General features: G+C 39.6%; 1 protein-coding gene across 1 annotated transcript; it reads left to right on the forward strand.

The window, feature by feature from the left end:
* The first annotated feature begins 367 nt into the window (after positions 1-367).
* uri1 (URI1 prefoldin like chaperone) lies at positions 368-11,534 on the forward strand. The gene is made up of 11 exons (XM_086298071.1): positions 368-786; positions 1,468-1,502; positions 7,014-7,092; positions 7,265-7,400; positions 8,501-8,592; positions 8,690-8,753; positions 8,914-9,109; positions 9,209-9,449; positions 9,535-9,686; positions 10,243-10,483; positions 10,813-11,534. The coding sequence occupies exons 1-11, from the start codon at positions 715-717 to the stop codon at positions 10,999-11,001; spliced, it is 1,497 nt and encodes a 498-aa protein (XP_086154197.1). The 5' UTR covers positions 368-714; the 3' UTR covers positions 11,002-11,534.
* Positions 11,535-13,555: the final 2,021 nt, after the last annotated feature.

Here is a 13,555-nt window from a genome sequence, read left to right on the forward strand (position 1 = left end):
ATGTGTGCGCCTCGCAATTATTAAGACTACCGAACTCAAGGTGTTGCAGTGGCCCAGTCGACCTCCATATCTTAGCCTTCCATACGCAAGCTGAATTGCTTGTGTGAATCCAACACGGACTGATTTTTTAGCCTTACGAAAAACTTGCTGATGTGAAACTAGAGGATGGGCTTGAGAGTAGAAAGAAGCCACCACAAGGTGTGCACTTTGTTGTGACTGTAATTTTACCAGATTTATTCCTATTCACTTAGGTCCACCAAAAGTATAATTGTTTTTAGTTTTTTTTTCTTTAATTTTACGTTTTGTATTTGTTGCTGTTGTTGTTGTTGTTAATGCTAAACCAAGTATACGACCGAAGTCTTTTATTTTGAAAGCTCAGACCGGGACCACCCTGGAATAGCGGTTGAGTTCTTGGAGTTGGACGGAGGTGCATGGCGCAGCGAGAGTGACAAGGAGTATTGGCTAATCTTCGGATATTCAGACTGTGGATATTTTTGGAAATCATGCAGAAATTCTGAAATGAGAGTGTGAGATGATATCACTTCCGAAAGTGTGGATAACTATCACTGACCCATTGATGAATACGAGCAGAACGGGTCTCAGGAATAGCTGCTGCTGCATTCATAAACACTTCTTTAGAACTCACAACAGCCCTTGAGCTTTGTTTTGGGGTCACGAAACACCAGAAATTTATTTTGTGCAAGTGGGTTGGCAATGGCTGAAAAGGGTCAAGTGGATATAGAACACCTCGGCGGAGTTATCAGGCTCCGAGAGGAGCACGAAAAGGTAATATCACCAGTTGTCGCGAAACATTTTGCTGGCTAGTATGCAACGTTAGCCAAGCCACCGTCAGTCACTGGCCACATGGTGCACCGGGGAAGGTCTTGGAGCCACTTGCTGAAGTACCTTTTACTGCAGATACACACATCTGTGCCATTATTGTTTCACAGGTTACACAAAGAGTGTTTGTTGTTTTGACTTTCAGTTTTCGAGAAGCTTCCTCCTTCTGCGCTCACATGTTCAAGTTTAAATGTTGTAGGAGGGCGTGCTCAGCTAGGTTCGTTTCTTGGCATTAAAAAAAAAAAAGAATTTTATACCAGTGCTGTTTGCTTCTTTACTTTGGGAAGTAAATTTCACCTAGATACAAAACCACTGTGTTTTTATTTCATTTTTTTTTTTTTGCTTCATTTTTAAATTATTAATTTTGTGTTTGTCTCGTCCTACTTCCTCGGAGTTGCTGACCTACTTCCCTGTGTGTGATGATTGTCAAACTATTATTACATATAAATTCGTGCCTCTGGGCAGTTGTGTCTGCAGCCGGGGTAAAGTAAAAGCCTCGGTGAAATGAATGTTTTATCACAGATGATTTAAATGTTTTTAAATGTTTTTTAAATTTTCCACCTGGAGACTGTAAGTTGCGTAGATTTATCAGCTTGATTCTTACTAAAATTATTTGTCCTGAAACAGGTGGTGAAAGACTGTGAAAGTCGGATTCAACACTGGTAAGCATGAAAGCACCAATGAACTTGAGCACAAAGTTGGTTGTTTTTAAAATATGCTTGCATTAACTGAGTACACTGTGCAGGTTCTTCATGTTCTAATATTCCTTCAGTGTAGTTTTGAAGTTTACTATATCAGGTTTAGACCTCTCCATTTTTTTTTGCCCTATTTTGCACAAACATGCTGTTATAACCAAAAATAGATTCTTTTAGGGTCATCAATACTTTCTAAATTGACAGAAAACGTCAGTTGCTTATCAAGTTTGTGCACACCCACACAGTGATATTCTTTTATTTCCTAATGAAGTGTTTGACCTTTGCTCAGGTTCCAGCAGGCCCCATTTCACAGCACAGATTTTTGACTTTTTATTGTAGGTGTTACTGTTAGTGTTGTCAACAGCCCTGGAGTATTTAACAATAAACAGTGCCTGTAATGCAAAACAGCAGGTTAGTGACATGGAAACACCTTAACAGAATTGGGTTAATAAAAAGAATGATTGAAGTATTATCAGAGAAGTAACATGTCAGGGAGGGTGGCTCCATCTCATTTCTCTTACTTAATACTCATCAATCCTTGCTTGCTATGACCTGTGGGTCTACAAGGACAGACTTCACTCTGATGTGAAATCAACAAGTTTAGATTTATTTGTTTAGCATAAATTGTGTTGCAACAGTAGGGCTGCACGATTTTGCATAAAATGAGAATCACGATTTTTTTGGCTTAGAATTGAGATCACGATTTTCTTTTCCAGTATAAATATTTATTGCACTTATTAACTGCACATCAACTTCGTAACAGTTGAGACTGAACATAAAAACAATAAATAAACATAAAAACAACAAATGTCTCACGTTTTGTTGTTGCCGCAAAATGTTGTACTGCTTGAAATTCCGTCTCCACCGTTGCTCGACACTGCGTGTATAGAGCAGGTAGTGCAACAATAGAAAAATAACACAGCACTGTGTAGCGTTTGTCTAGGGCAGGGGTGTCAAACTCAAATACACAGTGGGCCAAAATTCAAAACTGGAACAAAGTCGCGGGCTAACGTTAATATTTATTGAAATATATTTATTCCTCCAGATATAAGAATGAATCTTTTCTTATGGACTCAAACACGTTTTGCTGAAAAACTGAATATGGAACAAGCAAAGCTTAATACTAAACAATATATATATTAGCTGTATAATACCAGTAGGTCAGCTCTGATAGTAATTTGGTATGGCTTCGCGGGCCAAATGTAAGTAGGCTGCGGGCCAAATTTGGCCCGCGGGCCAGAGTTTGACACCTATGGTCTAGGGTGTTGATCATTTTCCTAAATCCCTCGTTTTGCACAGTGTTGATGGGAGCCAGGTGATAAGTAATAGCCGCTAATTTCTTTGTGCCTGCGGGAGGTCGACGGGTATAGGGAAGCGCTGTATAAGGTTCCCGTTATTGGTGTTTGGGTGGTTGACCGGGACGGATTTTCTCCTGTCACTTTCTCGTCATCCCTGACGTGCTAATTTTAGCATCACACGGCACAGCTTCTGTATCACGTGGTATAAGGCTCCGCCCTTGTCATTTGTTGAGCAGGAAGAGTGAGCGCTTGTTTTCATGCAGAGTACGTCCCGGATCAAAATGCGGTACAATCGTCGTCGTCTTTTTTTTTTTTTTTTTTTTTATCGTTGTCATTTGGAAATGAGATCACACATAAGTATGAATCGAGATCGCGATTTTCTAACGATTAATCGTGCAGACCTGTGCAACGGCACAGCTGATTAAAAGAAAACTGGCTTATTTTATTGAATGTGCACATGCAAGTAGTTTACAAAAGGGAAACATGCAGAGATGCTGTATATGGACAAAAATACTGGGCCACTTACACATTACACTACAGGAGCTGCTCAGCCATAGAAACCTGTGCCATGAAGCTCCGAACGCACAGCTTTTGTGCTGATCTTAATGCCAGAGGAGGTCTGTAGCTGCTGAGTCGGCAGAGTGATGACGACTTTTGTCTACTATGCGCTTCATTACTCAGTGTCCTCTCTCTGAAACTTTACATGGTCTGCCACTTTGGATCCCGAATGCTTTTACTCTAGTAGGAAAGACATTTATTGACAGTACCACGCTTGAATTCAGTGAAGTCTTTGGAAAGACCAGTTCTTTCACAAATGTTTGTAAATGCATGTTTAGGTGATGGATTGTAAGTACTTGAATTCAAAAATTTAAAGGTGTATCCCAGTATTTAAGTGTATATAGTACATTTCACATTGCAATTTGTCGTATTTGAGGAAGTTACTACTTTGTTTCAGTGGCAGTAGTCTGTTTTTGTGCCTTGTTATACTACAGGCATTTTAAGCAGACATAGATTAGCAGAGCTGCTAACAAAAAAAAGATGCTGAAAGTATTGCTGCATTTAAGAGAATTGACATGTGGTGTATGCACAGAGAGACATTAAGAGATAGTAGAGCTCTTAACAGACAGATAAAAACACCTGTGTGAGTGGACCATGACTGTGTAGGGGCTTCACTGCAGGGTAGATTTGCTACAGTAAGTGCATTTCCATTGATTCTAAGTAGGGGGTGTTAGCATCAGTGTTTTAAGTATTATTGATTAAAATAAGAAAAGTGCATGTAGGTTTTGTGTTATTACATTTATTTTGCATTATGTGTAAAATGAAAGACAGTACTTATCAGTAAAAGGGCAATAAAACATTTTCTTTATAACAGATGTGTAAACATTGTCCTGTAAGTCTCGACAGACTCACACAGGTGATTTCATTTCCACTGACTAGAGCTTTTAAGACTATATGGGCGTGCATAGAGTGTGATAAATATCTTCCTCATGCTCCTATTAGCATTCACGGACCTGACGTGAGATAAATCCCCTTTTTGTTATTATTGATACATTAATCCAGTCCAGTTACACACTATTCAGTGTAGTTTCTCTCACGTTTCTTTTACACAAGGGTCTGATTTGGCAGAATATTTGCCTATTCCCAAATTAAAAACAAAAAAAGTAAGTAAATTCAAAAGAAGAAGCATAAAAATATCGTAAAATATGCTGAGGCCACTGTATTGCACTGTGAATCTAAAGCTCCCCTCTCAATCTCTTTATTTATTTTTAAATTCACCACTGCTGAAAATACTCTTTCTATCCTTCCAACACAGTGAGTGAAGTGTGTGTGTGAGTGATCTAAAATAATAGACAGTGTACGAGAGAGGTGAAGAATAGAGTACAGACATGGTGGAGTGGATAGAGATGAGTGCCAGGGGTGATTTGACAAATGGATAGAAGAACGAGGGAAAGGGAAGGCTTACAAGATGGTAGTGAGACCTGCTATGATGTATGGTTTAGAGGTGTTGCTACTGATAAAAAGACAGGGGGTAGAGCTGGAGGTGACAGAGTTGAAGATGCTCAGATTTCTGTTGGGAGTGACCAATAGGGATAGAGATTAGGATGTTGGCAGGACAGCTTAGGAGACAAAGCTAGAGGTGTAAGGTTGAGATGGTTGGCTTTTTTAATCATAGCTACAATCTGTACACTACCATGGTGGTTTTTAAGTCAAGCGGTCAGTTGTTTTTATTTAATTGCTTAAGATTTGCAACCATTTTTATACACACTCCCCCATTTTCAGAGGCTTAAAACTATTTGCACAAACAAACATACTTGTAAATATAAGGATCTTTTTAAATACTTGAATTAAAAAATCCTTTCCAGTCAATGTCTGTCGAAGGACATCATAAAGTGCTGCTCGGTTTTCATGCAGCCACCTTCATTTGCTGCTGCTTGTTTGTTTTTTGGGGGTCTCTCCGCCCTCAGTTTTGTGTTCAGTTTGTGAAAAGCAGGATCTGCTGGGATGAGATCAGGTGACCGACTTGGTCACTGAAGAATATCCCATCTCTTTACTTTGATAAACTCTTGGGTTGCTTTTGCAGTTTGCTTTGGATCATTATCTGTTTGCAGTGTGAAGCACCTTCGGATCAGCATTTGGTTGAGTCTGAACAGAGAGTATAGCTCTGTACACTTCACAGTATGTACTTCTGTCAGTAGTGACATCATCAGTAAACACTCCTGGCCCAGTTTCACTGGCAGCCATATGTGCCCGTGCTATAACATTGTCTTCACCACGTTTGAGAGACGATGTCGTGTTCTTCAGCTCATGGGCTGTTTCTCTCCTCCTCCATACCTTTTGCTTTCTATCATTGTGGTAAAAGTTAATCGTGGTTTCATCGGTTCAGTTTTTTTTTTTTTCCAAGAACTTGCAGGGGCTTTCACATGTTTTCTCTAACGTGTAATCTGACCTTTCTGCAGGCCAGATTACATAGGTTCATTTTGTTTGTTTCCCAAGAAGTAGATTCTGTTTTAAATCATTCATTCAAGTGACTTCTTTAGTCTCAGCTGACTGCAGGTTTCCCCACCCTTATAAACAGTACCTTTGAACAATAGGCTTTGAGGCCAGCTTCTTGATCATTGTTTGTTTGTTTTTTTAACCATAACAATGGCCTTCATTCATCAACATCTCCTCCAGTAAACAGCTGCTAAATCCAAATTAAAAGCTTATAATCAACTAAAGATCTTTTATCTGTATTACTTGTCATGACATAAGGGAACAGGCTTCACCTGACAGTCAGTCTGCTTCTCAGTTAATCCAACTGCTTGGAAACCAACAACTTATGGATGTAACTGCATACAAAGTTCATAAATGTAAAATTCCTAAATCCTACTGAAAATGCATTACAAAAGCTACAAAAAAGTACTGTTGCCTCCATTGCTGTAGCTGTTTACTAATTGGATTTTAAAGTGCTCATTAAAAAGTTTGGTTTCAAACGTTTGATTGCAAGAGGAGAGTGTAAAGGAGAAAATACTCTTCCAACAGATGACTGGAGGGATTTATTACCCAGTATGAGGGGGCTGTTGGCAGCACTGTGCTTTCAAATGGGAATATAACACTTGCTGTAAAAGGCATTGGAAGCTGAGCCTGATTCAGTAGTTTATGTTGAGGATGCTGTCATAAAGCTTTGGTAGCTGTGGTCCATTTACAAAGTGGTCAAGTGATTTTTGCTGAGGGGATTTTTTGTTTCTGCTGTCTTTGTTGTATAAATATGATAAGAAATTTTAATTAGCTGGTCCTTTTTCTTCTTCCTTTCTTCCTTTCTTCCTTTCTTCCTTTCTTTCTTTCTTTCTTTCTTTCTTTCTTTCTTTCTTTCTTCCTTCCTTCCTTCCTTCCTTCCTTCCTTCCTTCCTTCCTTCCTTCCTTCCTTCCTTCCTTCCTTGGTCAGTTTCTCTTCCTATAATTCCTAAGGTTTTACAATGCCCAGCATAAGTAAATGAAAAAAACAGTGACATCTTGAGACTACTTTAGCTGCTATGCCACATTTGCCCTCCCCAAGTGGAAAACAGGCGCTCCCCCTTTACTCCATTGTTTGCTTCCCATTGTTTAAATTTTGACTTATCCCAAATATGACAAACACACCAAATTAGACAGGATGGCTTCAGAGAGCTGTGGTTTCATTGGAGAAACCTTTTGTTTGCAGGAAGAAGGTGTCGGGTGACTATGAAGCCCTGAATGACCGCCTCAAAACTCTGCCAGATCAACTGTCATATGACATCATGGTGAGTGATGACCTTGTTTAAAATACAGAGGAAAGGAGAGAATTCTAAAATACACAAAAGTTCACTCCTATATACGTTTTACTCCTTTATTTGCGTTTGCTCTACCTGTTTGATTTGACCTGTTTCCCTTTTCTTTTCTTTTTTCTTGCGCTCTGTTTTTCCACACGTGCAGGTACCATTTGGCCCTTTGGCCTTTATGCCCGGAAAGCTGGTACACACCAACGAGGTCACAGTGTTGCTGGGTGATAACTGGTTCACCAAGTGCTCTGCCAAGCAAGCTCAAAAAATTGTTGATCACAGGATGAAATGTGAGTATTTTCCTTAAACTATGTTTTTTCACTTCTCACTGAATACTTACCGCGTGACATTAACATAATCTGTTAGTGCTGCTTTTCATCCAGCAGAGGGCGCAAGTGCATCATATCAACATAGCTCGTCTGAACAGATCCTTGAAGGAAAAACTTTAAACCGTGTAACGATTCACCACAGCAGTCATACGTATGCAAAGATGCTACAGCTGTTGGACGTTTGTCATAGCGGGTTGCCGACACATTCGACGCGCCTTTATTTCAATGTGCAGTGTTTGCAGGGCTCATGGACTGCGCAGCTTTTGCGTTCATTCAGGTCACCGCTGTCGCTGCTTAGGCTGTGAACCGTGGGATAACAGCTCCTACCTGTTCCTCTTTTCTGTGGTCAAATCGGGCCCTGTTACTGCAGCGGCTTTGTTCGATCTCACATCAGTTGTGTGCAGCTTTGCTTCCCTGTGTGTGTTAACCCCGCTGCTCATTTCTAGCTCTGAAAATCTCATATCAAGTCAAATGGGCCCAAGTAACGATCTCTGATGTGAACATTATTAGAATGTTTAGTGAAGCAGAAATGTGCTGCCACAGCCCCATCTGCAGCGCCACCCCCAACCCCCCCCGCTCTCGTCCTCCCCCATCTCCTGACCCTGCCCACCCTGCTATTACAGAGCTAAGTGCTGTAATACAAACATAGCTAGCTGAAATGTGTCAGACAGCGGCTGAGTTGTCAGGCCTTCTGTGTTTGACCTTTCCTCACTTCCAGTTGATGCACTGACTGGAGGGGCTCCCGATTGCCATGGAAACAAGGGCCCTCTGCTGCTATTAGTGAAAGGGCTTAATTGTTGTGAAGATTTAATGATCCGGAGTAGTATTCAGGGCAGAAGATATTATCAACTGTTTGTGTCATCATTTTTCATTTTTTTTCTCTTCACAACTTGTTTAGGATTTTAACTCTTTACAAGCTGGTTGTCTTTTTCCTTTTTTTCTTTTTGAAGCGTTTCATTGAAATCTGCCTGCTGTCTCTGTGTCTTTTTTCGGCACATGTGGCTCTGTCAGTTTGCCCTCCTAAGTGCACAGTTTAATGAAAATGCATCTGCTGTCTACAGATGTGAAGAATGAACTAGATGGCCTGTCCAAGACGATAAAAAACTTTGAAGCCAGAGTTGGGTTTGCGAAGAATTTGGAAACCATCTCTGCTGTATGTTGCATTACCAACAAGTTGTCTCACACATAAGTTATTGTGCAAGTCATAAATGGGGGCAAAAACATTAACTGTAGTGTTCTTGTTCTTTTAGAGTAAAGGCGACTATGTTGACATCAGAGAGGAGGTTGGAAACAATGACTCTGTTGTCACCAAAGGTATCTTTGTCAGCCTTTCTTCTGACCTCATTTCACTTGTGCATCATGGCCGCAGAGAAAGCAGTGTAGCTTTTCACCTATTGCTTAATTCTACACCAGAATTAAATTCATATGTAGGCGTGAATAGTTTAAAGGTTTCTTTTTCTGTACGCTTTAACAGGAAAGCAAAGAATGGCTCACAAGCCAAACTCTAAGCCCAAGCAGGATGTGTTTTTTGATTTTAAAGAAGAGGATGAGGAGAATGAGGAAGAAAGCAGAGATAGTGGAAGCAGGAAATGCATTATGACTGAGGAGGAGCTATGGGCTAGATTGGATGAACTCGAGAAGCTGGAGGAGCTACAAGATGAGCAGGACAAGTATGTGAAGATACTTTTCTGTTTTTGTATGAGGATCAATAATCCTGCTCTTTCTTTGTTCTTTTTCAAAGTTAGATGTTTTGGTTTTTTCCCCTTCAGATTATCTGATAATGGAGACATGAATGGTGAGGACACATCATCCTCTTCCTCAGAAGAGGAGAAAGATGCAGATGCTGCGACTCCAGTAAATGGGCTGAGTTTGAAGCCAGGTTGGAGCGCGCTGCCTTCCAGCACAGCACCACTCAGACAGGACAGGAAAGAGGAAGAAGACTTTGAGGAGGAAGAGGAAGCCAACTGTTTGCCTACTATCTACTTTTCTCACACAGTCGAACCCAAGAAGGTTAGAGCAATGAATAAGTTAGAACATCTGTGAGTCTTCTGTGAGTTTTCTCTTCATCTTTCCATGTGTCTGCCTTTTGCATCAGGTGAGAATAAATACAGGCAAAAACACCACACTGAAGTTTAGCGAAAGGAAAGAGCAGAAGGAACACTCGAAGAGGAAAAAGAAAAATGGCCACAGCAATGGACATGCTCATCACGAACTTCACAAAATCACAACACCGGCAGACCTTTACAGGTAAAAATATTGCAGTTAGACTTAATGAACAAATGAATTTTGCATGTCTAAAACTGAAATGTGGCCATAAACAGATTCTGGTTTGAAGTATGGAAAAAAAATTGGCCACATTGTATTTTCAGTCCCATTACCACACGTGTATAAAATCAAGCAATACAAACCAGTGAAGAAATGGGTCACTCTAAAGCACTCACTGTTGAGTGCTGTAATAGGTTTGGGGAAATTTCTTCCCTCTCTTCCTGATCAGCTGCTAGTGGCATTACTGCAAAGTAGAAGCACTGAGGAGCTACACCAACTCAGTCACTGTTATCTCAATAACTGAATGCTGGCATTGAGAGCATATTCATAGTTGGCAACACTGACTCAGTAACGATGGAGTTATAAACCTGCTTTTGCATTAACATCAGCAAAAATAACGTGTCCCAGGAACTTTTGAGCAACTTCTGTGGATGTAACATTTTGGTGGCCCAGTACTTTTTTTCATATACTTCATGTTTAGCTGCTTTGACTGGTGAAACTGGACTCTTACTTTTTTTTTTTTTTTTTTTTTAATCAGGTTGTTTGTAGATGTGAAAAATGGGGAACCCATACCTAGGAAGTCCATACTGAAGTCACGCAGTCGAGAGAACAGCGTGTGCAGCGACACAAGTGAGAGCAGCGCTGCAGACTTTGAAGAGCGCAGAATTATGGGACGCAGCTTCAGTCACGACGAAGCAACGCACAGCGACACCAGCGATGGCATCACAGAAGAGGACAGTCCCACAGCAGTGTTGCTGCAACCTCCCAGCAGATTTGAGGTGAAAGAGAGCTGAATGCTTCAAAGTATTCACCTCAGAGTAAATGTAACATTTAGAAAAGTTTCAGCATTGAGTTTGTTGTTTTTACACTCTTCGATTAAATGTATGGTCTGCATGATTCAAAGTTACTGCACTTGTGTTATTTCTTTTTAAGTAGTGTCCCGGCTTTAAGTTGGTTTAGTATTTGTTACCTGAACACGTTTCTTTGTATAGTTCTTAATCTCATTTTGGTGTGAAAGATTCTGCAATATATCCGAGCACAAATATATGAAAGTGTGACGCAACATCAGTTTCCTTACTGTTGTTTCTTTTTTATTTCTCTTTCTCAGGCTTTTTCAGGTACAGTTATAGAAAAGGATCCAATGCCCTCAGCTGTCCCTCATCTGACCATCTCTCCACCAGCTCTGCCAACAATACTGGAGAAGAAACAGGAGGAGGTGGCGCCTGATGTTGCCCCACCCCAGCAAGCCCCGAAGAGGGTGTCAAAGTTCAAAGCTGCCCGATTGCAGCAGAAGTGACTGTTAAGAGGCAAATATTCAGCTTTTACATGAACATCTTTTGTGAAGCCTTTGTTTCTCTCTGGTAACTGAACAAAAAACAAACCACATGCTCATTTCTTTGCACGCCTTTCATCCACTGATTTCTGTTTCTGTCTGTGAAGTAGAACACTTAACAAATCAGCCTTTGCGTAACACTGCTTTTTTACGGTTTATTGCAGCCTCTTTTGCTTATCTGCTTTAAAAGACATTCTTCTTTTAGTCTTGTTTAAGACATTTGCAGTCTGTCATACGTTTACCTGTCTACTCTTCTGTTGATCTGTGATATCGCCAGGTTAACTCCGACTGTAGGCTTTGCCACATAAGATGAGTTGCCTTTTTTGTTTGTTTTCCCCTAGTATTGATTATTAAACAGAATCAGGTCTCGTTAGCTCTCATTTTACCTTCTCTTGACCTGTCCTACTGAATGTATGTATTCCTTTGTGACAAGCTTTATGTAAAACAGAAAAAATATTGATGGAAAGTAAAAGAAAAATAAATGATTTTGACTACAAGTCTTGATTTCTCTTTGTTCCATAAGAGAAAATAATTCTTACTCTCCTACACAAGGAGATGGATCTATATTTCATTTATGGTCTGTTGACAGGGCTTTATTGTGTTTCTCAATATCTTATACCAAAACGTTTTTCTCCAGTTGTTGTTGCACACAGCACAGTAATAATGGGTAATAATATTTTAGTTTTTTAAATTTTTTGCCTGATGCCTAGTGTAAATTGTTTCAGTCTTTAAATAGCTGTTACTAGACGCTGAGATAAGGCTTTTATGAATTATTGTTACTCTTAGTGAATTTCCTGTTATGCAGTGGAATTAGAAGAGCTAAGTAAAGCACCATCCGCCATCGAACTTTCTAAGGTAGCAATAATGCTTCATCAAATCTGGAAGTTAATTGAAAGCAAAATGGCTCCTCCTGTTAGTAAAAACTCAAGTCCTAAAGGAAGAGAAAGAATTCCCAAGACAAACAAATCGAGGATGTTTTGGGTGCAACACCAACATTTCACTGCTAAAGACCAGAAGCAAGTATTATTTACAGATCAAAGTCAGAAGTTCATGGTTGCATTAAATGTGCTTAGAAGGATAAACTGTAAAACCACTGCATGAATGTTGAGAAATATGCAGTTCAGAGAACAGTGAGTGAAACAGACGATTCAAAGAATAAAATATGAGACGTATTTTGCAAGTTGTTTCCTAAAACAAAATATTCATGCGTTGTATTTTATATTTTTTTATGTATTTGTTTTTTTTTTACATAAATGGCCTATTTGAAAAATAACTGCTTAATAAATACATTATAAATTGTGCTCTTTTAAGTAACAATCACATAACCTTCAAAACTAAGTAACAGTTTCCTGTGACTCTACTTACAGTTTCAAAACAATCATAGGAAAAATCCAGAAGGGCCTTTTTTTTTTTTTTAGCTGGATGAAGTAGTGAGGGGAGGTGTTCTTGTTTTTAGTGGCCTAAAAGGTCAAAATGCTGAACTCAACTGAGCACCTATTGATTACTAGCACAGCAGCAGATGCACATGTACTTCATCTACACTGAAATGCAGCTTTAATTAAAGCTATGATTTTTGAATTAAAAACTCTATCGCTCCCCTTTTAGTTAAATGGTGGGAGTGTATGTCTCTGATAAGAAGCTTTGAAACAGGTCCAGAGGTGACACCCCTCACCCTCCTCCCTTCCAGGATTATTCCTCCAATATGAAAATCTAGGTAGCATGAGACAGATTAGGCAATGCTTAACATGCTAGAGTTGTGTTGGTGAGACACAGATCAATGGTCTTATGTAGGTTAAGCTGCGTAGGTATATGCTGGAACTACATTTCAAAGAAAACTTGCATACAATCTATGTAATGAGCTGGAACACACTTGAGATCTACATTTCAGGGATTATGAGGGATTTTAAGAGTTGTATGATTAGGGATTCAGCAGGTATTGTTGTCCAGACAGGTGCTTGGGTCTGAGAGGGGGAGCTTTTAGTTCCAAATGACAGAAGAATGGATTAAACAGCAGCCAGTGTATCTGCTTCACTGCTATTTGAACATATGTTATGAAATATCCAACGGTCTTGTACTTGGATCATTTACACTCACTGCCTATAAGAGCAACTGGTTTCTTTTCCACTAATGAGGCTCAGGTGGAAATCACAGGAGAGAAACAAATATCCAGGAACAGCTTTGTGATATGATCTTTGCGCTGCTCTTTCGATCCATAATCTCTTAAATCCTCTGAAATGTCATTTTTTGTTTGCTTTAGTTTGCTTTGTGTGTGTTATTAAAGCCTATATATTCATAAATAAAATCAATGGGACGACTACAGCAGCATATTATAGAACTGTTAGAGCTGAATTCATTTGTCAATAATTTATAAACCGATTGAGAGAAAATGAGAAACCTGTAACATGTTACCAACTAGTTATCAGTGTGAGCTTGTCTTATATTGATAAATTCAGTACCTTTAAGTTTTGGCCAGAAAATGTAAAAAATTAAAGATAAAAAAAAATCACTTCCCCCACTG

Source organism: Aulonocara sp. 'chitande type north' Nkhata Bay, linkage group LG7 (genome assembly GCF_057382095.1).
Source record: "Aulonocara sp. 'chitande type north' Nkhata Bay isolate Kocher_YH1m ecotype deep benthic linkage group LG7, A_spYH_male_GT1.1, whole genome shotgun sequence".
NCBI classification, from domain to species: domain Eukaryota; kingdom Metazoa; phylum Chordata; class Actinopteri; order Cichliformes; family Cichlidae; genus Aulonocara; species Aulonocara sp. 'chitande type north' Nkhata Bay.

Excerpts from the sequence above, each read along its gene's own strand:
- uri1 (XM_086298071.1), top strand. The coding sequence starts at position 715 with ATGGCTGAAAAGGGTCAAGTGGATATAGAACACCTCGGCGGAGTTATC. Across the intron at positions 7,401-8,500 it reads TGTTGATCACAGGATGAAAT|ATGTGAAGAATGAACTAGAT; the intron begins GTGAGTATTTTC and ends TGCTGTCTACAG. Across the intron at positions 8,754-8,913 it reads TGACTCTGTTGTCACCAAAG|GAAAGCAAAGAATGGCTCAC; the intron begins GTATCTTTGTCA and ends ACGCTTTAACAG.